Source organism: Carcharodon carcharias, chromosome 22 (assembly GCF_017639515.1).
Source record: "Carcharodon carcharias isolate sCarCar2 chromosome 22, sCarCar2.pri, whole genome shotgun sequence".
NCBI lineage: Eukaryota > Metazoa > Chordata > Chondrichthyes > Lamniformes > Lamnidae > Carcharodon > Carcharodon carcharias.
The window spans coordinates 29,955,148-29,982,251 of NC_054488.1; the positions used below are offsets into that span (position 1 = coordinate 29,955,148).

Below are 27,104 nucleotides of genomic sequence, written 5' to 3' on the forward strand. Positions count from 1 at the left end.
CAGTAAATTCCCACTAACAGCAATGGCCAGTTAATTTGATTTTCTTTGTGACGTTGAATGACCAATAAATATTGGACAGGACACTGGAAATAATTCCCATGCTCCTCTTCACAATAGTGCCATTGATATTTTACATTCATCTGAGCACATAAAGTCTCTTGATAAGGCCTCCAGATAGTTGGGAGAGAAATAGAGGGGCAACTTGAGATGTTCAAGAACTAAAGAATATTGGAGGACTGTATTTCTCCAAATATCAACTAGGATGTGTTAAAGGGAAAGCAGGGGGAGGAATTTCTGAAATGTATTCAGTAGAACTTCCTTAACCAGTATGTTCTCAGTCCAATCAGAAAGGAGGCATTGCTGAGGAATGAGGTGGGCCAAGTGGCTGTGGGGGAACACTTGGGAATAGCGATCATTGTACCATAAGGATCAGGTTAGCAATGGAAAAATGCAAGGAATAATCCAAAGAAGAACTTCAAAATTTGAAAGAAGGCCAACTACAATGGGATGAGAAGTGTCATGAAACTAACATATTTTTTGATTATATTGTTGTGGTTTATTGTAAAGTAGGTTTATGGGTGTGAGTGTAGATGGTTCTATCTGCGTGATTTAATTGAATTAGTCAGATAGACTGCAAACTTGAAATTATCAAAAGAAGTTAAGGGTAAAAGGCATTTGAAATGCTGAGTAAACATGGATGGGGCTTGAGCATGTAGGGTGTGAAGGAAATTTGCATTTTTTGATACATGAAGGGGTTGTTTAGGTTTCAAAGGGCTGATAGGATGTTTACAACTAACAAGATAAGCAAGGCCAAGCAGTATGTTTATATTTCCCAAACGTACTGACCATACAAGCAACATGAAAGATTTTTATATTATGGGAAAAGACATATAGAACAATGGAATTTACAGATTAAAGAGAGAGAGAACATATATAAAGAGGGATGGGTGTAGCCATGTAAAATCCTGAAAGATACACCATGTGACAGACTTGGAGGAAGCCTCTAGCCACTTTTGCAGAAGTCTGCTGTGTCCAGTAACTAAAGTTGTATTAAAAAGCCTTTGGAGTTCCACCGTCAAATGGGCGCTGTGGTGAACTTGCTGGCTTGTATATTTAAATTTAAAATCTATTTTGGGACTGTAGCCTTAAAGTGGTTGTGTAGTTGGTAGTCAGGCTAATTAGCGATTCTGGGATTTGTTATAGGATTAAGTAACTGTAATCTTATGTATGTGCTTGAAATCTTTTGCTTACAAATGTTTTAATTTAGTTTTTAAAATCTCTAGAGGTGTTAGTGGACTCTACTTCTGAATTCAGTGCACAAATCTCCTCATACTAAATACAAATTGCAAAACCGTTGTGATAATGTGGACAAGTTTCCCTTGTGGATTTGGTCCGCCTGGCACACATCACCTACCACCACATAAAAAAACTTGGGGCTCCTTGCGGGATTTTTGAAATTCCTTGATTGGTTTGAAGTTGGTGAATCTTAAGGCCATGGGTAAGAGAACAAGCCATCTTAGACTGGGTATTGTGTAATGAGAAAGGAATAATTGGCAATCTGGTTGTGCGAGGCCCCTTGGGATATTGACCATAATATGATAGAATTCTTCATCAAGATGGAGAGTGACGTAGTTGATTCGAAGACTAGGGTCCTGAATCTTAATAAAGGAAACTACGATGGTATGAGATGCGAGTTGGCTATGATGGATTGGGAAACGATACTTGAAGGGATGACGGTGGATAGGCAATGGCAAACATTCAACGAGCACATGGGTGAACTGCAACAATTGTTTATTCCTGTCTGGCATAAAAGTAAAACAGGAAAGGTGGCCAAACCATGGCTTACAAGGGAAATTAGAGATAGTATTAGATCCAAGGAAGAGGCATATAAATTGGCCAGAAAAAAACAACAGACCTGAGGATTGGAAGCACTCCAGAATTCAGCAAAGGAGGACCAAGAGATTGATTAAGAAGGAGAAATTAGAGTACAAGAGTAAGCTTGCGAGGAATATAAAAACTGACTGTAAAAGTTTCTATAGGTATATGAAGAGAAAAAGATTGGTGAAGACAAGTGTAGATCCCTTACAGTCTGAAACAGCGGAATTTATAATGGAGAACAAAGAAATGGCTGACCAACTAAATACATACTTTGGGTCTGTCTTCACAAAGGAGGACACAAATAACATACCAGAAATCTTGGGGAACACAGGGTTTAGTGAGAGGGAGGAACTGAAAGAAATCAGTATTAGTAGGGAAACAGTGTTGGAGAAATTGATGGGATTGAAGGCCAATAAATCCCCAGGGCCTGATAATCTACATCCCAGAGTACTTAAGGAAGTGGCCCTAGAAATAGTGGATGCATTGGTGGTGTTCTTCCGAGATTCTATAGACTCTGGAACAGTTCCTACAGATTGGTAGGTAGCTAATCTAACCCCACTATTTAAAAAGGGAGGTGGAGAGAAAACAGGGAATTATAGACCAGTCAGCCTGAAATCGGTAGTGGGGAAAATTCTAGAGTCCATTATAAAAGATTTAATAGCTGAACACTTGGAAAACAGTGGCAGAATCAGACAAACTCAGCATGGATTTACAAAAGGGAAATCATGCTTGACAATCTAATGGAATTTTTCAAGAATGTAACTAGTAGAGTTGATGAGGGGGAGCCAGTTGGACTTATTTGGACTTTCAGAAGGCTTTCGACAAAGTCCCACATAAGAGATTAGCGTGTAAAATTAAAGCACATGGGATTAGGGGTAGTGTATTGAGATGGATAGAAAACTGGTTGGCAGACAGGAAACAAAGAGTAGGAATAAATGGGTCTTTTTCCAAATGGCAGGCAGTGACTAGTGGGGTACTACAGGGATCGGTGCTGGGACTCCAGTTATTCACAATATGTATTAATGATTTAGATGAGGGAGTTAATGTATTACCTCCAAATTTGCAGATGACACAAAGCTGGGTGGGAGGGTGAGCTGTGAGGAAGATGCAGAGATGCTTCAAGGTGATTTGGACAAGCTGAGTGAATGGGCAAATACATGGCAGATGCAATATAATGTGGATAAATGTGAGGTTATCCACTTTGGTAGCAAAAACAGGAGGGCAGATTATTATCTGAATGGCTACAAATCTAGAGAGGAGAATGTGCAACAAGGTCTGGGTGTCCTTGTACAGCAGTCGTTGAAGGTAAGCATGCAGGTGCAGCAAGTGGTAAAGAAGGCAAATGATATGTTGGCCTTCATAAGAAGAGGATTAAAGTACAGGAGCAGGGATGTCTTGCCACAATTGTACAGGGCCTTGGTGAGATCACCCTTGGAATATTGTGTGCAGGTTTGGTCTCCTTATCTGAGGAAGGATGTTCTTGCTATAAAGGGAATGCAGTAAAGGCTTACCAGACTGATTCCTGGGATGGCGGTACTGACATATGAGGATAGATTAAGTCGGTTAGTATTATATTCGCTAGGGTTCAGAAGAATGAGGGGGGATCTCATAAAAACCTATAAAATTCTAACAGGACTAGACAGGGTAGACGCAGGAAGGATGTTCCCGATGGGGGAGTCCAGAACCACGGGTCACAGTCTGAGGATACGTCTGAGGACTATTTAGGACTGAGATGAGGAGACATTTCTTCAGCCAGAGAGTGGTGTGCCTGTTGAATTCGCTACACAGAAAGTAGTTGAGGCCAAAACATTGTTTGTTTCAAAAAGGAGTTGAGTAAAGCTCTTGGGGCAAAAGGGATCAAAGGATATGGGGAGAAAGCGGGAGCAGGCTAATGAGTTGGATGACCAGCCATAGATCACAATGAATGGAGGAACAGGCTCGAAGGGTCGAATGGCCTACTCCTGCTCCTATTTTCTATGTTTCCATGAGAAGCACATTAACCTCAGGAGTTGATGTGAGGGATTTTAAAGTGGTGAAATTGCGTTTGGGGGCAGATCGCAGGCATTAGTGCATTTTGCATCCACTTCCAGGCCCGCCAATCGCGTGCACCCAACCAACATAAGATTCAGGCCCTATGATGGTAACCAGAAAGGACTGAACAGTATGATCGAGCCACATGGGTCACCAAGCATCCTGCACGGAAACAGCAAGTGTCTTACGGCTTTCTGCAACAGCAATGGGCTCAGCATTGGAAATACCTTCTTCAAACACAGGGACATCAATAAAAAGACATGGGCCTGAATCTTATGGTCGTCGGACACGCACGATCGAAGGGCCCAGAAGCAGACGTGAAGTGTGCTTCTGCCTGCGATTTGCCCCCAGCCATGATTTCATACAGGCTGCCAATTAATGGTCAGCCTTGGCATGAAACACGCCCAGAGAAAGGCTCAGCACTGTCGGTGGGGGCAGGAAGAGGGCAGGCGCTGATGTCACCATGGGTTATGGTGAGCGCTTCAGCTGAGCTCCCTGAAGGCAGACAGATGCCTCAGGGGGCTGCAGATCTCCAAATGATTAAAGAAAGCACAAAAATGCTGCAAAGAAAGTCCATGTAGCACAATCAAGCACCTGAAAGCATACCTCATTTAAAAAGTCCTCAACTATTGCTTTTGATTTGAAATCCTAAAGGAGATTCCATCCCGCCCTTGGATGAGGTTTCATCAAAAATACAAATCCCGCCTGGCCAATTGGCCCATCCGCCAACCATAAGGTTGGACAGGCCACGAAAAATTGCATGCAATTGGGCCATTAGTGAGCTTAACTGCCAGCTTAATTGTCGGCGGGTGCTCTTCCAACTTTTGCATGTGCCCACCAAGTAAAATATCGCACGATTGCATGATGATGTTGCGGCACTCAACCAACGTGCAATTTTACTCCCATTCTGGTCAGGTGCACGCCCACCCATGGGACGTAAAATTCTGGCCATGGACATCTGCAGATGGTAACACCCTGAATAAGATTGATCATGTTGCATCAACAGCAGATGGGGGACATCCCTGCAAGACTTGTCGAGGTGCTGATGTAGGGTGAGCCCACCACCTTGTGTTAGTCAAGATCAACCTGATGTTGAAGGAGGCATCAGCCACAAAGTCATAATAGCCAATTGGAACCGAGAAACTAAAGGACAGGGACATGTCAGACAGTTTCTGGCTAGTCCTCTCCAACAGATTTGAAGTACTAATGAAGTCGGGCAACATCGAGAAACAGTGGGAAATCTCGAAAAGAGGGATTAATGAGAGTGCAGAAGTCATCATCGGACAGAAGAGAGTAACCAACAAAGAACAATGGATCACTGACCCAATATAAAAGTTGAAAGAAAGTTGATGAAAATCAAGAGGAACCAGGAAAAAGACATTCAGGAAAGACAAGAAATCGATGGGAAGTGTAGAAGACAAAAGCCGTGAAGAAGAGCTTCACGGAGAGGCAAACAAGAATGTTTGGAATCAAAAGGCAGGGAGGCACAAGCAGCAGCAAATTGAAACAACTCCAAGACGCTGTACAGGATTGTACGGGAGCTGACTGATGCAAGAAGTAACAGCACCATACCAAACATCGGCTATTGACGGATGAGGAGCAAGAGGCAAGGTAGGTGGAAGACTTTTGAGAGATCCTCAACGAGCCTAACCCAGCTCTACGTTCGAGTTCGATGACAGCTCTACGTTCGAGTTCGATGACAGCACTCCACCTCAGCAGCTGAATGTCAAACAGAGAAATTGCCACATCAAAGGTTCAAAGAGCCTTCAAGAGCCTGAAGATCATCAAGATACCAGCAAAGCTACTGAAACATGGCAAGAACTCCACTGCAAAAGAGCTCACAGCTCTGTTCAACAAAATCTGCTCTGCAGAGGATGCCCCAGATGACTGGAAGTGAGGAATAATCATCAAGTTGCCAAAGAAACAGAATCTCAGTGACTGCAACACCTGGAGAGGCATAGTACTGCTATCAGTACCTGGAAAGGCCTTCAGCACAGTGCTCCTGAACAAATTGAAATCAGAAGTAGACAGTACCCTTGGTAAAGAACAGGCAGGTTTCTGGGGTGGCAGACCATGTAGCGAGCAGATCTTTATGCTCAGGAATATCATAGAATAAAGCTTAGTGTATCAGAAGCCATTTGTAATCAATGTCATTGATTTCAGGAAGACTTTTGATTGCATCCATCAACAGTCACTCTAGTACATCACAAGACAGTACAGCCTCCCTGAGTAATAGATTAAAATCTTCGAATCCTCATACTGTGACTCCAGCTGTTGCGTCAAGACCAGCACGGGCACCGCAGACTCCTCCAACATCATCACAGGAGTATGGCAAAGCTGCACACACTTCCAATTCCTTTTCCTCTGGATTACTGATTTCATCATAAGGCAGACTTTGGCATCCTGTGGCAACATCACCAGTCAATGGACCTGATTCTCACAAGACCACATCACTATGCTGGCTGAAGCATCATTCCAAGTCATGACCACCAGTCTTGAGAGTAACGCTGCCAAGGTTAGTCTACTGATCAGCTGCGAGAAGACCAAGACAGTGACACAAAAGCAGAAAATGCTGGAAAAACTCAGGTGGGGCTGCATCTGTGGAGAGAGAAACAGAGTTAAAATTTCAAGTCCGTATGATTTTTCTTCAGGCTCTGAAGAGTCAACTGGATTTGAAATGTTCACTCTGTTTCTCTCTCCACAGATGCTGCCAGGCCTGCTGAGTTTTTCCAGAATTTTCTGTTTTTGTTTCAGATTTCCAGCATTTGCAGTAGTTTGCTTTTATCCAAGACAATGACAACTGGGCAACTGGATGGCAACAAAGACCCGCCCCCCCCACTATCAGGCACTGAGGACATCAAACACTTCCCCTACCTAAGAAGCAAGATCTTCAGGAGGTTGATGTGGAGATCAATGTCCACACAGGAACTGGCAAAGCAGCATACGTCGCTTCTAGCAGCTCCAGAAGGTGTGGGCATCCAACACCATCAACGTGGCTATGAAGCTGCAACTCTACATGTCCATAGTGGTACCAACAATCTATGCCAGCAAGCCATAGAAAAGAACAGCAAAGGTGTCACGTAAGCTGGACATCTTTTACCAGTACTGCCTACGTAAGATCCTGGGCTCACTTGGAGGCAGAGCATCACCAATGAGGGAATGCTGCAGAGGACTGGTCAGAGGCGCCTGCGGACATTGTGACGGAGAGACGACTGATGTGGCAATAGAGTGGATACCACGAAGTGGAAGAAGAAACTGGAGCCAGTTAAAGAAGGCCTGGTGAAGAATATTTAAGGAGGACCTCCAAGAGTGGGGCACCACATGGGCTGAAGCGAAAGTGATTGCAATGGACTGGGGCCAGTGGCAGAGTCCTGCTGCCCACCGTCCCGCATGGGACAGAGGAATTAAGTCTAAGTAAGCCTGAGTATTTGAAACCATGTCAGTACCACTTAATGTTTTGGTCCAATTTGTGTAATAAGTTCTCCGGACAAAACAAACAATAACTACGGCACTCATGTCCATCAGGACTGCAGAGAACCTACCTTGTCCACGTGGATATAGTAAAAGTGGTGCTGATGATAAATGGCTTTGATCAACCGCTTCAGCTGCCTAATGGCTCTGCCATGAACGACAAGGACATAGACAATTCTAACGGGGGTCTGGAATGATGCCACATCCACATTGCTGTCTTCCCACTGGACGTTGCTGTTGGGTTTCCCTACAAAGAAATGCTTTAGTTAGTACAATAATCACAGCCTGGCTAGGGTCTAAAGTAATCCTCCACTGGTTCTTTTTAATTTATTCCTCTAATTGTCTCTCCTTTTCACATTCTTATGATATCTTCAAAGGTACCAACCCCTGCAGTTGCTTGGCTACATTGCTCAAACAACTGTTCTTCAGGAGCATGACTGAAGAGATAGGCAAACTATCTGATCTTCGGAGGGTACTGCACTTGAGTCTGATCCTGACCTTACTGATGTGCATACTCCAGTGGGAGGGTTGGGCAGGGAGTGCAGAACTGAATAAACAGCATAGAGTGTAAGCAATATAGAGTATAAAAGCAATATAAAATTATACAAAATCTTTATAAAACATTGGTTAGGCCTCGATTGAGGTGTAGACTCTAATTCTGGGCACCACACTTTTAGAAAGGATGTCAAGGCCTTGGAGAGAGTGCAGGGGAGGTTTACAGGAATAATACTAAGGATGAAAATGTAGAGATGTGAAGAAGTTGGAGAGGTTGGAATTGTTCTCCTTAGCACAGAAAGTTTGAAAAGACTGGAAGCTAGGAAAGGATGGTGAGGTAGCTGTTAATTAAGGATGTCATTAGTCCAGTAGTGAGAGATGACCTTAGCTCGAAAGAGCAAGATGTAGGATCAATCTGGGTAGAGATAAGAAATAGGAAAGCTAAGAGGTTACTTGTGGGAGTAGTTTATAAACTACTAACAGTAGTTACACTGCAGGGCAGAGTGTACAGAAAGAAATAAATGGGGCATGTAAGAAAAGTACAACAATAACCATGAATGATTTAAATCTACATGTAGATTGCGTGAATCAGATTGGCAAAGGTAGCCAGGAAAATGAGTCCATAGAGTGTATTCGGGGTAATTTCTTAGAGCAGTACGTATTAGAGCCAACCAAGGAGCAGGCTATTCTAGACCTGGTAATTAGCAATGAGACAGGATTAATCAATAACCTGATGATAAAGGAGCCTCTAGGTGACAGCGATCATAGCATGATTGAATTTCATGTTCAGTTTGAAGGTGAGAAGTGTGGGTATAAGACTAGTGTTTTAAACCTGAATAAAGATACAAGACAAAGCAAGCTAAAGCGAGCTGGGAAACCAGATTTAAAGGTGGGGCAGTAGAGACGCAGTAGCAGGCTTTTAAGGAGATATTTAATAGCTCTCAGCATGGATTTATCCCAGTGAGAAAGACTCTTTGAGAAGGGTGCCTCATCCAAGGCTAAATAAGGAGGTTAAGAATAGTATCAAATTGAAAGAAACACTGTATAAATCTGCAAAGATTTGTAGTAGATCAGGAGATTAGTTAGATTTTAAGAACCAGCAAAGAATGAATAAAAAATTATAAAGAAGGAGAAACCAAAGTATGGGTGAAAGCTAGCTAGTAATATAAAGACAGATAGTAAGAGTTTCCACAAGTATGTAAATAGGAAAAGAGTAACTAAAGCTAACGTTGGTCTTCTAGAAAGCGAGTCTTGGGAATTGATAAAGGAAATGGCAGAGGCGTTGAACTGGTATTTTGTGTCCGGCTTCATTGTAGAAGACTTAGAAAACTTCCAAAAGATATTTGAAAACCAAGAGGTGAATGGGAGGGAAGAACTTAAAACAATCACCATCACCAGGGAAAAAATGCTGGAAAAACTATTAGGCTTAAAAGCCAACAAGTACCCAGGACCAGATGCCTACACCCTAGAGTCTTAAAAGAAGTGGTTCCAGAGATAGTCGAGGCATTGGTTATAATCCTCCAAAATTCCTTACATTCCTGGAAGGCTCCGTGAGGACTAGAAAATAGCAAATGTAATATCTTTATTCAAGGAAAGAGGAAGGCAGAAAGCAGGAAACGATAGGCTAGTTAGCCTAATACCTGCCTTGGGAAATTGCTAGAATCGATAATTAAGAAGGTTTTAGGATATCGAGAAAACCATCATGGGATCAGGCAGAATCAAAGTGGTTTAGTAAAAGGTAAATCATGTTTAACTAATTTAATGCAGTTTTTTGAGGAAATACAAGCAACCTGTAGATGTGGTGTACTTGGATTTCCAAAACACATTTGATAAGGTGCCACATCAAAGGCTGCTACACAAGGTTTAGCAGATAACATATTAGCATGGATAAAGGATTGGCTAACTAACAGGGAGCAAAGAGTAGGGGTAAATGGGTCCTTTTCAGATTGGCAAACTGTAACTAGTGGAGGCCTCAACTATTTACAATCTACACTAATGACTTTGACGAAGGGATCAAATGTACGATAGCTAAATTTGCCAATGACACCAAGAGAAGTAGGAAAGTAAGTTGTCAGACGGAGGTAAAGAGTCTTTTTTTTATTCATTCATGGGACGTGGCTGTTGCTGGCTAGGCCAGCATTTATTGCCCATCCCTGATTGTCTTTGTTCAGAGGGCATTTAAGAATCAACCACTTTGCTGTGGGTCTGGAGTCACACGTAGGCCAGACCACGGAAGGATAACAGACTTCCTTCTCTAAAGGACATTAAGGACCAGATGAGTTTTTACAACAATTGGCAATGGTTTCATGGTCATCATCGGACGCTTAATTCCAGATTTTTACTGAATTCAAATTTCACCATTTGCCACGGTAAGATTCAAATCCGGGTCCCCAGAGCATTACCCTGGGTCTCTGGAATGCTAGCCCAGTGACAATACCACTATGCCACCATGAAATAAGTGGGCAAAATTTTGGCAAATGGAGTATAATGTGAGAAAATGAACTTGTCCACTTTGGCAGGAAGAATAGAAAAGCAGTTAAACTATTTAAATGGAGAGAGATTGCAGAACTTGGTGGTACAGAGGGATTTGGACACGTGAATCACAGATGTCCTGATGCAAGTGATTAGGAAGGCAAATGGAACATTGGTGTTTATTGCAAGAGGAATGGAGTATAAAGTTGGAAAATTTACTGCAGAAGTATGGGGAGACCACATCTTAAATACTGTGCACAGTTTTGGTCTCCATATTTGAAAAATAACTTATTTGCATTAGAAGTTCAGGGAAGATTCACTCAACTCATTCCTGAGATGAAGTGCTTATCTTATGAAGAAAGGTTGAACAGCTTAGGCCTATACCCATTGGAGTAAGGATGAGAGGTGATCTTATTGAAACATATAAGATCCTGAGGGGAATTGATAGGGTGGATATCAGGAGGATGCTTCCTATTGTGGAGGCTAGAATTGACAGATGCAGTTTAGGAATAAGATGAGATAAGGTGATATGTTTAAGCTAGGAAGGACATTAGTCTATGGCATTCTCTTCCTCAGAAAACAGGGGAGTCTGGGTCATTGAATTTATTCAAGGCTGAGTTAGACAGATTTTTGTTAGACAAGGGAGTCAAGGCTTATGAGGGGAAGACAGGAAGATAGAGTTGAGATGATAACCACATCAGCCATAATTGTACCGAATGGTCGAATGATCTACACCTGCTCCTAAGTTCTATGTTCCTATGGGAGATTAGATAGAAACGTTCAAAATTATGAGGGATTTTCATAGATCAAATAGAGAAAAAAAATGGTTCTATTAGTTGCACACAGAGGATTAAATTGTCGAAAGAACCAAAAGGGAGATGAGGAGCATTTTTAATACTGTAGTTGTGAGGGGAATGCACTGCTTGAAAGCGTGGTGGAAGCAGAATCAATAGTAACATTCAAAAGGGAATTAGATATATACTTTAAAGAAATTACAAGGCTATAGTGAAACAGCGATGCAGTTGGACTAATTGGATTTTTAAAATTCTTTTCATGGGATGTGAGTGTCGCTGGCAAGGCTAGAATTTGTTGCCCATCCCTAATTGCCCTTGAGAAGGTCTTGGTGAGCCACCTGCTTGAGCCACGGCAGTCCATGTGGTGTAGGTACACCTACAGCACTGTTCAGAAGGGACTTCCAGGAATTTGCCCTTCATGGCATTGGGCAAGCTTGATGGACCAATTGGTCTTTGTCTGTATGTCAAATTTACATGTTCTTCTGATCAGGAGCTGGGACCCATGCTGATTCTACCCCTCTTAGGCCTAAGACTGTGGGGCTAAGAACAGCAGGGGGTTTCCACTGGTAACAAGGTCAGAGCAGGTCTGGGCAAGCTGTCACTCAACCTCCACATTCATGTCCACAGCACAAGCCACTCCTAGGGAAGTGGAACTTCGCTTCCAGTGATATTGAGTTATCTTGAGCAAGGTGAGTAAATGCTGTGTCACTGTGTCTAGGGAGGGTGGAAGGAGCTTAGGCAGCAGCAAGTGGATGGGACCATCCCCTCTCTTCCTCCCTCCCTCTTTCCCTTCTGCAGTTCTCCAACAATGCAACAATGTGACCTGCAGCATGGAGATGGCCTTTCTTTTCAGAACAGGTAGTTGAAGTATATAAAACAAAACTTGAGAGGTTTTCTTGTAATCTGGGTTGCAAGCATTCAATTTTTCTCCCAATTTTGAATTTACAGTCACTGTGTACATGTGATGCAATGTACAGAACATGTTAATGAGGCAGTCACCAAAATTGGTGGTATCATCTGCACAGTGCAATAAATAACACATGGGATATTTTCCTGTCAAATTAACAAAATTGCACAATGTTGTTAAACTAAAATTTATACTCTCTGGTTCATTTAATAGTCCTGGTGAGTTCACCTATAGGGCGCACACAAACTAACACAGCATTATATCTTTGCTGCTCTTAATATTAATATTATTATTGTGTATACAACAGACAATGTTAATAACTAAACGGCAACAATGGAAGACATCACTTTACAAGGGCCTTTTTGTATTGTTTGGTGAATTGATTGGTGAACTATGAAAGGGGAAAAAATAGCTTGCACGATTGCAGGTGAGGGTTAAAGGGTGGGGAAGGGATAGGGAGTCCAGAAACAGGAGAAGCACTGTGACCCGTAATTTCTCTCTCTGACCCTGCCTCCACATCACCAAAGTCTCACATTTGCCAAACTCCTTTGCACTCTGATGAAATTTGCATTCAGCTACAGCTGCTCTGTGCTAATATTCTTCATTCATTCACTTGTTTTACTAATCCTGATTAAAAGTTTTAAATTCCTGGCTCTCTGCCATAGCCCTTGCTGTTGCCTGTCAGCCCACACTGCTGCCCACCAGCCCACACCACCCTCGCACCAACACTCCCATCTCTATGCCTACACACACCATAGTGAGATTGTGTAGTCCAAAGTCAATCTTTCTAGGGCCAGGGAAGCTGAAAGTTGTCCTGCATAACATCTGCAGTCTACTCCACAGAAAATTAGCAGCCCTCCACCAATTATGCTATTGCCATTGGGTTGATGCTGCTTTGAAGCACTAGCACAAGTAAAAGATGGAAGACTGGCACTAAGGGAATGCACAGAGTGATTAAGTTTGCTTTAAAAAATGGCATGATTTTATTATAAATTTCATTTGGAATGTTTATTTTGTGGTGGCTTTTATGCTTGCATTGTGATCAAGCAGATGCTATGATGGTCAGTGACAGAGGAAAGGAAAAGCATGGAACTGTTGGTAAATGGGAGTTGGGAATTGGGATTGCAGTTACTGGTAGCACACTCAGATGGGTTCTTTATCAAAAACAGAATTACCTGGAAAAACTCAGCAGGTCTGGCAGCATCGGCGGAGAAGAAAAGAGTTGACGTTTCGAGTCCTCATGACCCTTCGACAGAACTAGGTGAATCCCACGAAGGGTTGAAATATAAGCTGGTTTAAGGTGGTGGTGGTTGGGGGGGGGTAGAAAAGTGGAGGGGGGTGGTGTGGTTGTAGGCAAAAGCAGTGATAGAAGCAGATCATCAAAAGATGTCACAGATGGCAGAACAAAAGAACACATAAGTGTCGAAGTTGGTGAGATTATCTAAACGAATGTGCTAATTAAGAACGGATGGTAGGGCACTCAAGGTATAGCTCTAGTGGGGGTGGGGGGAGCATAAAAGATTTAAAAATATTTTAAAATAATGGAAATAGGAGGGAAAAAGAAAAATCTATATAATTTATTGGAAAAAAAAAGGAAGTGGGAAGAAACAGAGGGGTGGGTGGGGATGGAGGAGGGAGCTCAAGACCTAAAGTTGTTGAATTCAATATTCAGTCCGGAAGGCTGTAAAGTGCCTAGTCGGAAGATGAGGTATTGTTCCTCCAGTTTGCGTTGGGCTTCACTGGAACAATGCAGCAAGCCAAGGACAGACATGTGGGCAAGAGAGCAGGGTGGAGTGTTGAAATGGCAAGCGACAGGGAGGTTTGGGTCATTCTTGCGGACAGACTGCAGGTGTTCTGCAAAGCGGTCGCCCAGTTTACGTTTGGTCTCTCTCCAATGGTTCTTTATGGTTAACCCAGACAGAAAAGAGCTGACTAGGTTTCCACCACCACCTCGTGCTCCTTTGTAGCTTGCTATGCAGCTGGTGACAAAGGGCAGAAAAGGGATTGTTAAACATGACCACCACTAATCTTTGCACTGTTACAGACAAGGGAGAGAGATAGACTGAAACCCCCAATACCCCTTTCTTTCTGCATGTAATCAGTGTAGTTTGATTTTGATGAGGTTGACGTGTGTTCCCAAACCCTACACCCCAATGCAACCCCGGTTAGTGTGCGGTCAACGTAAGAGTCACCTGCAGCATATTTACATGCATTTAAACAAGGAGTATTATTTGTTCACAAACTCAACCCATAAGGGTCAATCACTATGCCAATAACACAATACATGCCCAAGAAAGATACGATTAATGACAGTAATGCACTTCTACAAATATTAAAACCAAACATGGGCAAAATAGCTAAATTCAAGAGGTGAGGTGAAAGTGACTGTCTTGACATCAAGGCAGCATTTGACCAAGTGCGGCATTAAAGAGGCCTTAGTAAAACTGGAGTCAATGAGAATCAGGACAAAAACTCCACTGGCTGGAGTCATACCTAGCACAAAGGGAGATGGTTAGGAACATAAGAGCAGGAGTAGGCCATTCAGCCCATTGGGTTTGTTCCATCATTTAGTATGGTTATGGCTGATCATCCACCTCAATGTTTTTCTCCTACACTATCCCCATATTTCTTTACATTATTGGCATTTAGAAATCTGTCAATCTCTGCTTTAAACATACTTCCACAGCCGTCTAGGGCAGAGAATTCCAAAGATTCACAACCCTTTGAGTAAAAAAAAAATCCTCCGCACCTCAGTTTTAAGTGGCTTTCACCTTATTGTGTTCCCTGGTTCTAGACGCCCCAACCAGGAGAAACACCTTATCTGCATGTACCCATCTATCTCTTTACGTATATTGTAGGTTTCAATGAGATCACCTCTCATTCTTTGAAACTCCAGAGAATTCAGGCCCAATTTTCCCAATCTCTCTTCATAGGACAGTCCTGCCATCCTGGGAACAAGTCTGGTGAACCTTCGTTGCACTGCCTCTATGGCAATAATATCCTTCCAAAGTTAAGGGGACCAAAACTGCACACAGTACTCCAGGTGCAGTCTAACCAAGGTTTCGCTACTCCTGTACTCAAATCCTCTTGCACTGAAGGCCAATATACCATTAGTCTTCCTAATTGCCTGCTGTGTCTGCATGTTAGACTTCAGTGACTTATGGCAAGGGCACCCAGGTCCTTTTGTACATTTACACTTTCTAATTTCTTACCATTTAAGAAATGCTCTGCACATCTGTTCCTCCTACCAAAGTGGATAACCTCATATTTTTCCACATATTCCATCTGCCATGTTCTTGCCCAGTCACTAAGTCTCTCCAAATCCTCTTGAAGCCGCTTTGCATCTTCCTCACAACACACATCCCCACATAGCTTCATGTCATCAGCTTACTTGGAAATATTACATTTGATCCCCACAGCCAAATAATTGTTATATATATATATTGTGAACAGCTTGGGCCCAAGTACTGATCCCTGCAGTAGTCCACTAGTCACAGTGTGCCAACGCAAGAATGACCCGTTCATTCTTACTCTCTGTTTTCTGCCTGTTAACCAATCCTTAATCCATGCCAGATTATTACCTCCTATTCCACGTGCTTTAATTTTGCTAACCAACCTCTGTGGGGGACTTCATCACAAGCCTTCTGAAAATCCAAGTATACTATGTCCACTGGCTCCCTTTTATCAATTCTATTAGTAACATCCTCAAAAAATTCCAACAGGTTCGTCAAACATGATTTCCCGCTCATAAATTCATGCTGATCATGCCCAATCAGCTCATTATTATTCGTGTCCATTTATCACATCCTTTATAATAGATTCAAGTATTTTCCCTACTACTGATGTAAGGCTAACAGGTCTGTAGTTCCCTATTTTCTCTCTCCCTCCCTTCTTAAATAGTGGAGTGACATGTGCTATCTTCCGATCTGCAGGGACAATTCTGTAATCCATAGAATTTTGGAAGATGATCGCCAGTCCATCCACTATCTCCATAACTCTTTCAACACTCTGGGATGTAGATCATCAGGTCCTGAGGGCTTATCAACCTTCAGGCCATTAATTTCTCCAATACAACCTTCTAATCAATATAAATTTCTTTCAATTCCTCATTCTCCCTAGTCCCTTGGATCTCTAATTCTGGAAGATTTCTTGTATCCTCCTCAGTGAAGACAGACACAAAATAATCATTTAGCTTCTCTACCATTTCTATATTCAAATAGCACAGAACTTGAGTATTGCTGGAAAAAAGATTCATGTCAAAGCTTTATGCCTTGCTGAGTGCAAGGGCATCTTCGTAAAAATACCAATATAAGGAGAAAACAACAATTTATACTGTATGTGAAGGGACAATGATTGGTAGAGGCATTGTCATGGAGAATGCACCATTGATGGTGACTGACAGTTAACTGCCAAGCATTGTTTGAAATTTAAACCAGGCAGCTTGACCCTGATTGGTCAAGGAATGAGGAATGAGTCAGCAAATGGCTGTCACTTATTTTGTTTAGCTGAAACAGGCACAACGTGTGTACATGTTCTTTCTGTCTGCAAAGGATGGAGCCCTTTGTATTATATATGTAGCTTCCAGTACATGCAAATGCACCACATTGCGAACCCGACTGACAATCTTAAATTGGTTGTCAGCGTAACTCTTGGCACACTGAGGATTATTTAGCAAATGTTGTCCAACCGCAAAATCACATCTAATGTTGGACACTGTGTTTTGAGATTTGCAAGCACTGGCTGGTTGGGTATGGTCTGTACTTTTCCCGTTGCAAACAACGGCTGGGACATACTGCTTAATACGATCTGCCAATCTTTGGGGTGTACAGTCTACATGCCTAGCATCACTGGCGCCGAAATTCATTTACCACATTACTCATTTGTGTGAGAGGCAGAATGTCTTTTTGGTTTGACAGCAGCATCCTGTTAGTGGCGAATACCACTCGAGTGCTACTGCATAGTAGCAGTGTGAAACAGCTAGCTTCACCTGTTGCCCAGTTCTTTGAGATACCTTGTCCTTCCAGGGTAACCCGAGGTAGACTGGACACTTTTCAGGGTGGAAATTGTATCATACCCATTGACCTCTATTTATGCCTTTAAATCATCTACCTTGTTGCAAATGCTGTGTGCATTCAGGTTGAGTGCCCTTATCTTAGTCTTTTTGACATTATTCTGCATTCTAGATTTCATTAATGGTTGCCTTCGTTTTGACTACCTTCTAATTTCACTTGCCACTTTTCTACTTCCCATTACCAGCTTTACTTCCTTCCAATTTGAGCGACCGCTCAGTTTCCCACCCCCATGACAAGCCAGCCTAAACACCCCCAACAAATAAATACAAATTGCAAAACCATTGTGGTAGCACAACCAAGTTTCCCTGGTGGATTTGGTCTGCCTGGCACACATATCTGCTATGGGATATTTGAAATTCCTTGTTTTGGTTTGGAGTTGGTGAGTCTTAAGGCTACAAGCACAAGAAGCACATTGAATGTAGGAGTTGTTGTGAGGGATTTTAAACTGGTGAGACTGCAAAATCATCTGCATCCATAGCTAAAACCTTTTTGGAAGTAGAAGATATAACTCTGATAGGGTTACGAAACGTATCCAAGGGTAAGCTAACAGACCTAGCACAAAGGAAGATAGTTGTAGTTGTTGGAGGTCAATCAGCACCATTCATGACTCCTCAGATGCTGAAGCAGTCCATGTCCAAGTTCAGCAAGACCTGGACAATATCCAGACTTGGGCTAACAAGTGGCAAGCAATATTCATGCCACTCAAGTGCCAGGCAATGACTTACCTCCAACAAGAGAGAATTTAACCATCGTCACTTGACATTCAGTGGCATTACCATTGCCGAATCCCCCACCATCAATATCCTAGGGGTTACAATTGACTAGAAACTGAACTGGACTAACCATATAAATACTGTGGCTACAAGAGCAGGTCAGAGCTAGGAATCCTGCGCCGAGTAGCTCACCTCCTGACTCCCTAAAGCCTGTCCACCATTTATAAGGCACAAGTCAGGAGTGTGATGGAATACTTCCCACTTGCCTGGATGAGTGCAGCTCCCACAACACTCAAGAAGCTTGACACCATCCAGGACAAATTAGCCTGCTTGATTGGCACCCCATCCACAAACATTCACTCCATCCACCACGGTGCACAGTGACAGCAGTTTGTACCATTACAAAATACACTGAAGAAACTCACCAAGCCTCCTTCAACAGCACCTTCCAAAACCATGACCACTACCATCTAGAAGAACTAGGGCAGCAGACAAAAACAGAATTACCTGGAAAAACTCAGCAGGTCTGGCAGCATCGGCGGAGAAGAAAAGAGTTGACGTTTCGAGTCTCTTTTCTCTTTTCTTCTCTTTTCTTCTCTGCCGATGCTGCCAGACCTGCTGAGTTTTTCCAGGTAATTCTGTTTTTGTTTTGGATTTCCAGCATCCGCAGTTTTTTGTTTTTATATAAGGGCAGCAGACACATGGGAACACCATTACTTGCAACTTCCCCTCCAAGCCACTCGCCATCCTGACTTGGAAATATATTGCCATTCCTTCACGGTTGCTGGGTCAAAATCCTGAAATTCCCTCCCTTACAGCACTGTAGGTGTACCTACACCACATGGACTGCAGCGGTTCAAGAAGGCAGCTCATCACCACCTTCTCAAGGGCAATTGGGGAAGGGCAATAAATGCTGGCCCATGAATAAATTTTTAAAAAGCTTGACAAGCTTTGTGTAAATTTCACCATATTGACAATATTCAGAAGTAAAAGACTGTTTCATCTAGTGATTGGAAATAGGGGAAAAAGCAGACAACAAACCTGAGTAAAGCAAGTTATCGATAGATGCCTCTTTTAAAGGAAAACTGGCATTTTGTTGACATTTGTGCTGCTCAGAGGACCTACACGTGAGGCACTTATTGCCATAAATAAGGTGTAATTTGTACTGCTTCTATGAAACATTGAAACTATAAAACTTATTTGTTTCTTGTATATCACTAGTCATTATGGCAGTGGAATTTGGAAATCTGTTTTCAAATAACCAAGAATAAACACGATAAAAAATGTTTTTCATGTAGAAGAGCTGCATTATCCACTTAGACTAAACTACTCTATGCCCAATTCTGCATCCTTCATTGGATATTTAATTTTCCAAACATTTATAACATAAAGCATTAAAATTTTGTTTAAATGGTCAAACCTGGAAGAGACTTTTGTTAAATTGCTTTCCACTGTATAAAATTATGAGGGGCATAGATAGGGTAGGCAGGAAGGAACTGTTCACCTTGGTGGAGGGATCAATAACCAGGGGGCATAGATTTAAAATAAGGGGCAAGAGGTTTAGAGAGAATGTGAGAAAGAATTTTTTCACCCAGAGGGTGGTGGGAACCTGGAGCTCACTGCCTGAAAGGATGGTAGAGGCAGAAACCCTTATAACATTTAAGAAGTATTTGGATGTGCATGGGCCTAGTGCTGGAAAATGGGATAAGAATAATTAGGTACTTGTTTGACTGGCGCAGACTCGATGGGCCGAAGGGCCTTTTTCTGTGCTGTAGCCCTCTGACTCTAACTGGTGGATAAGTTGCAGCTGAGTTTACCTGTACAGGCAAAGAAAGCAAACATAGTTGAAGTGATAACACTGCATTTAAAATTGGAAGTGGTACCTGACACTAGTGAGTCACGGAGGTACTGAGACTTCAGTTACAAATGAAGAAGCTTGAATTTGATCAAGCAAAGGAACTGAAAAAAACTTGAACTAGAGTCAACAGTAAAAGAAAGAGATAGTATTTCAAGGAGAAATGGAAATGCGAAAACTCGACCGCCAGAGAGAGAAGTTAGCAATGGAGGAAAGAGAAAAGGAACTGAAAAGAGAATACCAGCTTAAAAAGCTGGAATTTGAAAAAGAGATCTCAGAAGCTGAGGAAGGTTCTGATGATGAAAAAACTTTCAATCTAAAACCAAGTCGGGAGATGTTTAAATTTGTGCAAGCTCTTCCGAAGTTTAAAGAAGGGATGTACAGGCTTTCTTTATTTTATTTGAGAAGATAACTAAGTAGATGAAATGGCCACAAGAAATCTGGACATTATTTTTATAGTCTAGGTTAGTGGGTAGAGCTCATGAGGTTTACGCTTCACTGTCAGAAGAAATATTGGTGGATTATGATGCAGTAAAAAAAGGCTATTTTGAGTGCAGATCAGTAGGTTCCTGAGGTGCACAGGCAAAAATTTAAGAATATAAGGAAACAGCCTGGTGAAACTTGTATTGAGATTGACAGAGTAAAACAAAGTAAATTTGACCAGTGGATATGGGCATTATAAGTAGAGACAACATATGCAGCTCCTAGAGAAATAATTATTTTGGAAGAATTTAAAGATTCAATTCCATCGGTAGTGAGAACTTGTGGAAGAAGAGGGTTAAAACGTTAAGACAAGCAACAGAGATAGCTGATGATTATGAGTTAGTTCATAGATCTACACCTTTCTTTTGTCAGCCTTTCAAATCAGAGAAGAATAGACAGCGGAAGGTGAAAGGAAGGTAAGTAGTCAGGGAAGAGTAGTAGTTGGAAATTCTCAGCAAGTTTTTTCTCAGACTAAAATGAAAGGTGCTGAGGGTAAAAGTGACACTCAAAAATTGAGGTGTTTTCATTGCAATAAGGTTGGGCACATGAAGTCAATGTGTTAGAGGTTAGAGAAAATCTGTAGCAGTAATTGGAATGCAGAAAAGTTCTGGAAGTAAAAGTACTGTGGGTTCTGAGGTCCAGACACAGGAAAAAGCAGTGGTTTGCACACAGGTAAAGCAAGAAAAATCAGTGATAGGTAAAGAAGTGTGAATGTGTTCAGGGTGGCACAGGTAAAGATATTAAAATTTTAAGAGACACAGAGGCTAGTTAATCCTTAATGTTATGGGATAGTGATATTTGTTGTTAAAATGGAGTATTGCAGGAAAAGGTGATAATAAGTGGGGTTCATAGAGATGTTCAATCTTTTCTATTGTGGAAGGTAAATTTAAAGAGCAAGTAGAAAACAGGTGAGGTGATTGTTGGAGTAGTGGAAAAATTGCCCATTGCAGGGGTTCAATTTATCTTAGGTAATGATATAGCGGTGTCACAGATATGGGTGATTTCTATGGTATTTGAGCAGCCTGTGGATTCAACAGAGAGGTTGCAGAAAGAGCATTCTGGATTCTTTCCAGATTGTGTAGTAACAACATCACAAAGATCACAGGTTGAAACAGAAAGTTAAAAGGCATGGAGAAGGTGTAGAAGTTCAATTAGCTGATATTATCTTTGATAAGATTATTCAGGAAGAGACAATGGAAGAGAATGAAGCTGAAGTGTTTCCTTCAGTTCAGTTGGTAGAGCTACCACAAAATGATCCACGAATAAAGCAGTAATATCAACAGCTTACTCTGAAACAGAGGCAGGACGTATTCCAGAATGTTATTACTTTAAAAGGTAATGTGTTAATGAGGAAGTGGAGACCATATCAAGTTTCAGCAGATGATGGATGTATGGAAGTGCATCAGATTGTTATACCATCTGGATACAGAAATGAGATACTGAGAGTAGATCATGAAATTCCAATAGGGGACAGTTAGGAATTAGAAAGACACAGGTGAAAATACAAAAACATTTTTATTGGTCTGGTTTGCATAGAGATGCAGTCAAATTCTGAGGAACATGTCAGGTGATAGGGAAACCAAAAGCAGTGATTAAGCCGGCACCTTTAATTCCAATTCAAGCATTTGAGGAACCTTTTACTAGAGTCATGATTGATTGTGTAAGGCCCCTTTCATAAGACTAAAATTGGAAATCAGTACTGCTGACAATAATGGATGTGTCTTCAAGATTGCCGGAAGTGATTCCTTTGCAAATTAGAGCAAAGAAAATCATGGAAGAGTTGACTAAACTTTTTACAAGATACAGTTTGCCAGACAAAATACAATCAGGTTAGGGTTAAAGTTTCACGTAACAGCTGTTTAAGGAAGTAATGAACAGTTTGGGGATAAAACAGTTTAAGTTAATAGCTTAACATACTGAATCACGAGGGGCTTTGGAAAAATGGCATCAAACTTTATAACTTTAAAAACCATGATGAGGCTTATAATCAAGGCCATCCACAGGATTGCAATAGTATTTGCTATTAGTGATGCTCCTAATGCATCAGCTGTTTACAAGCAGCCAGATAAGCAAGGCTAAGGAGTGAGTTTATTTTTCCCAAAGGTTGCTGATAATATTGTCAATATGCAAATTTTCATATTATGAGGAATATACAGTTTCAAAGGCAATAGAATTTTCATATAAAAGAAAGAAACAAATATAAAGGAGAGTGAAAGGTTGTATGGAAAAAGGCCATGTAAAAGATCTAACAGGAGTGTGTGAAATTGCCTTAATGACGCCTCCAGCCATTTGTACATAAGTCTGCTATATGACGAAGCTGAAGTTGGGGAAAAGCCATTTGGAATTCTACTGTCAAGTGCATTCTGTGTTAACTTGCTGAGTTAGTTTTAAATCTAAAATCTATTTTAGACTGTTGCCTTAAAGGGGGTGTAACTGAGGGTCAGGAATTTTAGGAATTATTAAAGTAGTAAGTAACTGTAGTCTTATATATGTGCTTGAAATATTTTATTTTTGTCAATAAATATTTTAATTTAATTTTTAAAATTTTCAAAGTTTTGGTGGACTCATTACTTTTGAATTCAGTGCACACGTATTCTTGTAATAAATATAAATTGCAAAATCGGTATGATAATGCAACTAAGTTTCCTTTGTGGATTTGATCTGCCACTTCATAACAATTACCCTTGACCAGAAACTAACCTGGACCAGCTATATAAATATTGTGGTTACAAGAGCAGTCAGAGGCTCAGAATTCTGTAAAGAGTAACTCACCTCCTGACTCCCAAAACCTGTCCACCACAAGGCACACACCAGGAGCATGATGGAATACTCTCCACTTGCCTGGATGACTGCAGTTCCTACAACACTCAAAGCTCGACACCATCCAGGACAAAGCAGCCTGCTTGATTAGCACCCGATTCACCACCTTCAATATTCACTCCCTCCACTGCCAATGCACAGAGTGTACCATCTACAAGATGCAATGCAGCAACTCACCAAGGTTCCTTCAACAGCACCTTCCATACTCTCAACTTCTACCACCAAAAAGGGTAAGGATAACAGATGCATGGGAACACCACCACCTGCAAGTTTCCCTCCAAGCCACACATCATCCTGACTTGGAACTATATTGCTGTTCATTCACTGTCCCTGGGCCAAAATCTTGGAACTCCCTTCCTAACAGCACTATGGGTGTATCTACATCATATGGACTGCAACGCTTCAAGGCGGCAGCTCACCATCACCTTCTCAAGGGCAATTAATGACGGGCAATAAATGCTGGCCTAGCTAACAACACCCATATCCTGTGAAAGAATAAAAAAAAGTTTATTTATGCTTGTTCCTGTAATATTACACATCTGCCAGAAGTGTGGCACACAATAAAAGGGGTTTATAAGATATATCTCAATTATGTCAGTTAATGCAAAGTACATTTTCTTTAATTTGGAATATGAGTTGGTTGTAATATTTGTTCTATGTTGATTTATGTTTGTTTGTTACAGTAAGTCTTAAAAAGTGAAATCTTGTCCTTCATTTCTTTGTCAGTCACTGTGAAACTCATCTCTTTTAAAAAGCTATCAGCCTCTCTGGGGATCGTAACACAGCATCAAGTCCTTCAACGTCTTCCACACCACTCCCTGTAGACTTTTGCAACTTGGAAGAACTGTGGAATCACCAAACACTTGTAGAATTGTTGCAACAGCCAGGCAAAATCAGTCAGCAACTAATGTGGAAGTAAATAGAGCTGCTGGGGTTGAGGAGAGGTCCTTCCTGCTGCTTAGCAAACGTCAGCTGTGGAAGGTTAAGAGCTCTAAGCATGAGGCTCCTAAATTGCACTACTGGTGTAGAATTAGATTTTCACAATGACATCATGCTCTTCCAACTCTACATGCTTCCAGCAAGTAAATAATAAAAAGGTGGCAAAAGAAAGAATAGGGCCAATTAGGGGCAAAAAAGGGGACTTGCATGTGGAGGCTGGAGAAGTAGCGGAAGTATTTAACAAGTACTTTGCATCTGTCTTTACAAAGGAAGAACAGGCCGAAGTGAAAGAAGAGGCAACTGGTACATTAGAAGAACTTACAATTGAGAGGAAGGTGGTGTTGGAGAGGCTATCTTTACTTAAAATAGATAAGGTACCAGGACCGGATGAGGTGCATCCAAGGGTACTGAGGGAAATGAGAATATAAGTTGCAGAGGCATAAGTGATAATCTCCCAGTCCTTCTTAGACATAGGGGAGGTGCCAGAGGACTGGAGTAGTGCAAATGTTACCCTTGTTCAAAAACAGTTGCAAGGTTAAAGCTGGCAATTACAGGCCAGTCAAGTTTGACCTCAGTGGTAGGGAAACCTCTGGAAACTATACTACGATAGTACTATATCAATAATCATTTAGGCAAGTGCAGGATAATTAAGGAAAGCCAGCATGGGTTCATCAAGGGAAAATCATGCTTAACTAACTTGCTGGAGTTTTTTGAGGAGGTAACAGGGAAAGATTGATAAAGGAAACACTGTTGATGTGATGTACTAGGATTTTCAAAAGGCATTTGATACAATGCCACACATCAGACTTGTGAGCACAGTTCCAGGTCATGGATAAAAGGGAAAGTAGGCACTTGGATAAGAAATTGGTTGAGTAACAGGAAACAAAGAGTAGTGATAAATGGTTGTTGTTCAGATTGGAGGAAGGTTTGTAGTGGAGTTCCCCAGGTGCTCTTCCTGATATATATTAATGACCTAGACTATGGTGTGCAGGACATGATTTCAAAATTTGCAGATGATACAAAGATTGGAAATGTCAGTTGTGGATAGTCTTGAACTTAAAAAGGACATAAACGTGTTGGTGTATTGAGCAGACATGTGGCAGATGAAGTTAACTGTTGGGAAGTGTGAGGTGAATGATCTTAGCAGGAAAGATGAGGCGAAACAGTATAAAATAAATGGAGAGCCTCTAAAGTAGGTGCAAGAACAGAGGGACCTTGGTGTACATAGGTCATTGAAGATGGCAGGGCATGTTGAGAGAGCAGTTAATAAAGCGTTTGGTATCTTAGGCTTTATTAATAGAGGCATTGAGTGCAAGGGCAAGGATGTCATGTTGAACTTGTAGAAGACACTAGTTAGACCTCATCTGGAGCTCTGCGTCCAGTTCTGGATGCCATACTTGAAGAAGGATGTGAAGGCATTGGAGGGAGTACAGAGGAGATTCACAATAGTGATTCCAGGGATGAAGAACTGTGGCTGTTAGGATAGATTGGAGAGGCTGGGGCTGTTTTTCTTGGAGAAAAGAAAGTTGAGAGGAGACTTGATAGATGTATTCAAGATCCTGAGGGGTATGGACAGGGTAAATAGTGAGAAACTATCCCCACTCAAGGGAACATCAAGAACTAGAGGGCATAGATTCAAAATAATTGGCAAGTAAATGTGATGTGAGGAAGTTTTTTTTCACCTAGAGGGTGGTGTAGTCTGGAACAAACTTCCAGAAAGGGTGGTGAAGGCAGGTTTGATCGAGGTATTCAAAAGGGACTTGGACTTCTACCTGAAAAGAGAGAATGTGCAAGGTCATGGGGATAAGGCAGGGGAATGGGACTAAATAAAATAAGGCTAGTCTAAGATATGGCAGAGTAGTTGTGTCTCTAGACTGCAGAATATGGCAGTTTGTGGGTAGCGAAACTGTCCTGAAGAAAGAGGTGTCTCTATCTCGAATCTTTCCAGATCAGAGTCATTGAGCTGGAGTGCGAATTGAAGAAATTTTGACACATGGGGAACAGGAAGAGTTTCTGGACAGTCTTATACAAAATATAGTCACACCACCAGGGAAAATATAGGTTCAGGAAAGGGAAGGTGTGACAAATAGTCAGGTAGCAGGGATTTATGAGAGGTTGATAGCTGCATTAGCAAGAGAAGAAAAGAATCCATGCGATTGAGATAAAAGATGGTAAGGGATCCACCATACTAATATGTCATCTACAAACCACCTCGTAGTGGAAGGGAGGTGGATGAAGAAATACACAGAGAAATCAGGGAATTCATTAAAAAACATAGTACACTAATCATGCCCCGATATTAATTGGACAGAAGAAGTTAGTAAAGAGGATAAGGAAATGGAGTTCCTACAATGTGTACAAGATGTGAAAAAGCCCAACAAGGGAAAATTTGCTATTAATTCCAGTCATTCCAGGGGAATGAAGAGAAGTAAAGGTGGGTTTTCATCTTGGCAATGGTGACCACAATAAGCTTTAAAATTATGATACAGAATGACATAAGTATGACAAAAACTAAGTTAAAAGATTGGAGAAAAACTGATCTTGAGGGGCTGAGAATAGAACTTGGGAAAATAAAATGGGCAACAACATCGGCAAACAATGATATAGAACAACAACATTTAAAACGGTGTTCAGCAAACTGCAAGGAAAATATATTCTGCTGAAAGGAAAGGATAGACTAAGCACTGATGGAACACCATGGATGAATAAAGACATAAGGGAATAATTAAGGGTTAAGAAATTAAGTACATAAACAGCAGTGGAGTGCATGGTAAGAGATAATATGAAGAGATTAGGAGAGAAGTAGAAAAAGAATCAATTAGGAAAGCAAGAAAGAACTATGAAATTAAATTATCAAGGAACAACTCAAAACAGTTGCCTGGTAGTACAGATCTTGAATGTTGCTGAAAAGAGAGACCTGTTGCCAAAGCTTTTCATCTTGCACACATCAGGACAAACACAAGAATGTCAAATTTGTTTGATCATTTGGAATTTGGCATTCTAGCATTTGTCCTGATGAGTGCAAAACAAAAAGCTTCAGCAACATGCCTCAGTTTTCAGCAATAAAACAAATTAATAAATTATTTTACAGGTACATCAATAAAAAGCAAGGTGGGTCTTACAATATTGAGGTTTATAAGATTGTTCTGTTTTAACCTGCATGTTTAATTTTAG

General features: G+C 41.4%; 1 protein-coding gene across 1 annotated transcript in view; it reads right to left on the minus strand.

Moving 5' to 3' along the window:
• The window catches only part of xylt2 (xylosyltransferase II), a 324,124-nt gene that overhangs the window by 159,628 nt on the left and 137,392 nt on the right, over positions 1–27,104 (minus strand). The window contains exon 4 of the mRNA XM_041216822.1: positions 7,452–7,627. Within this exon, the coding sequence (XP_041072756.1) occupies positions 7,452–7,627 (176 nt within the window). The remainder of the gene's footprint in view (positions 1–7,451; positions 7,628–27,104) is intronic.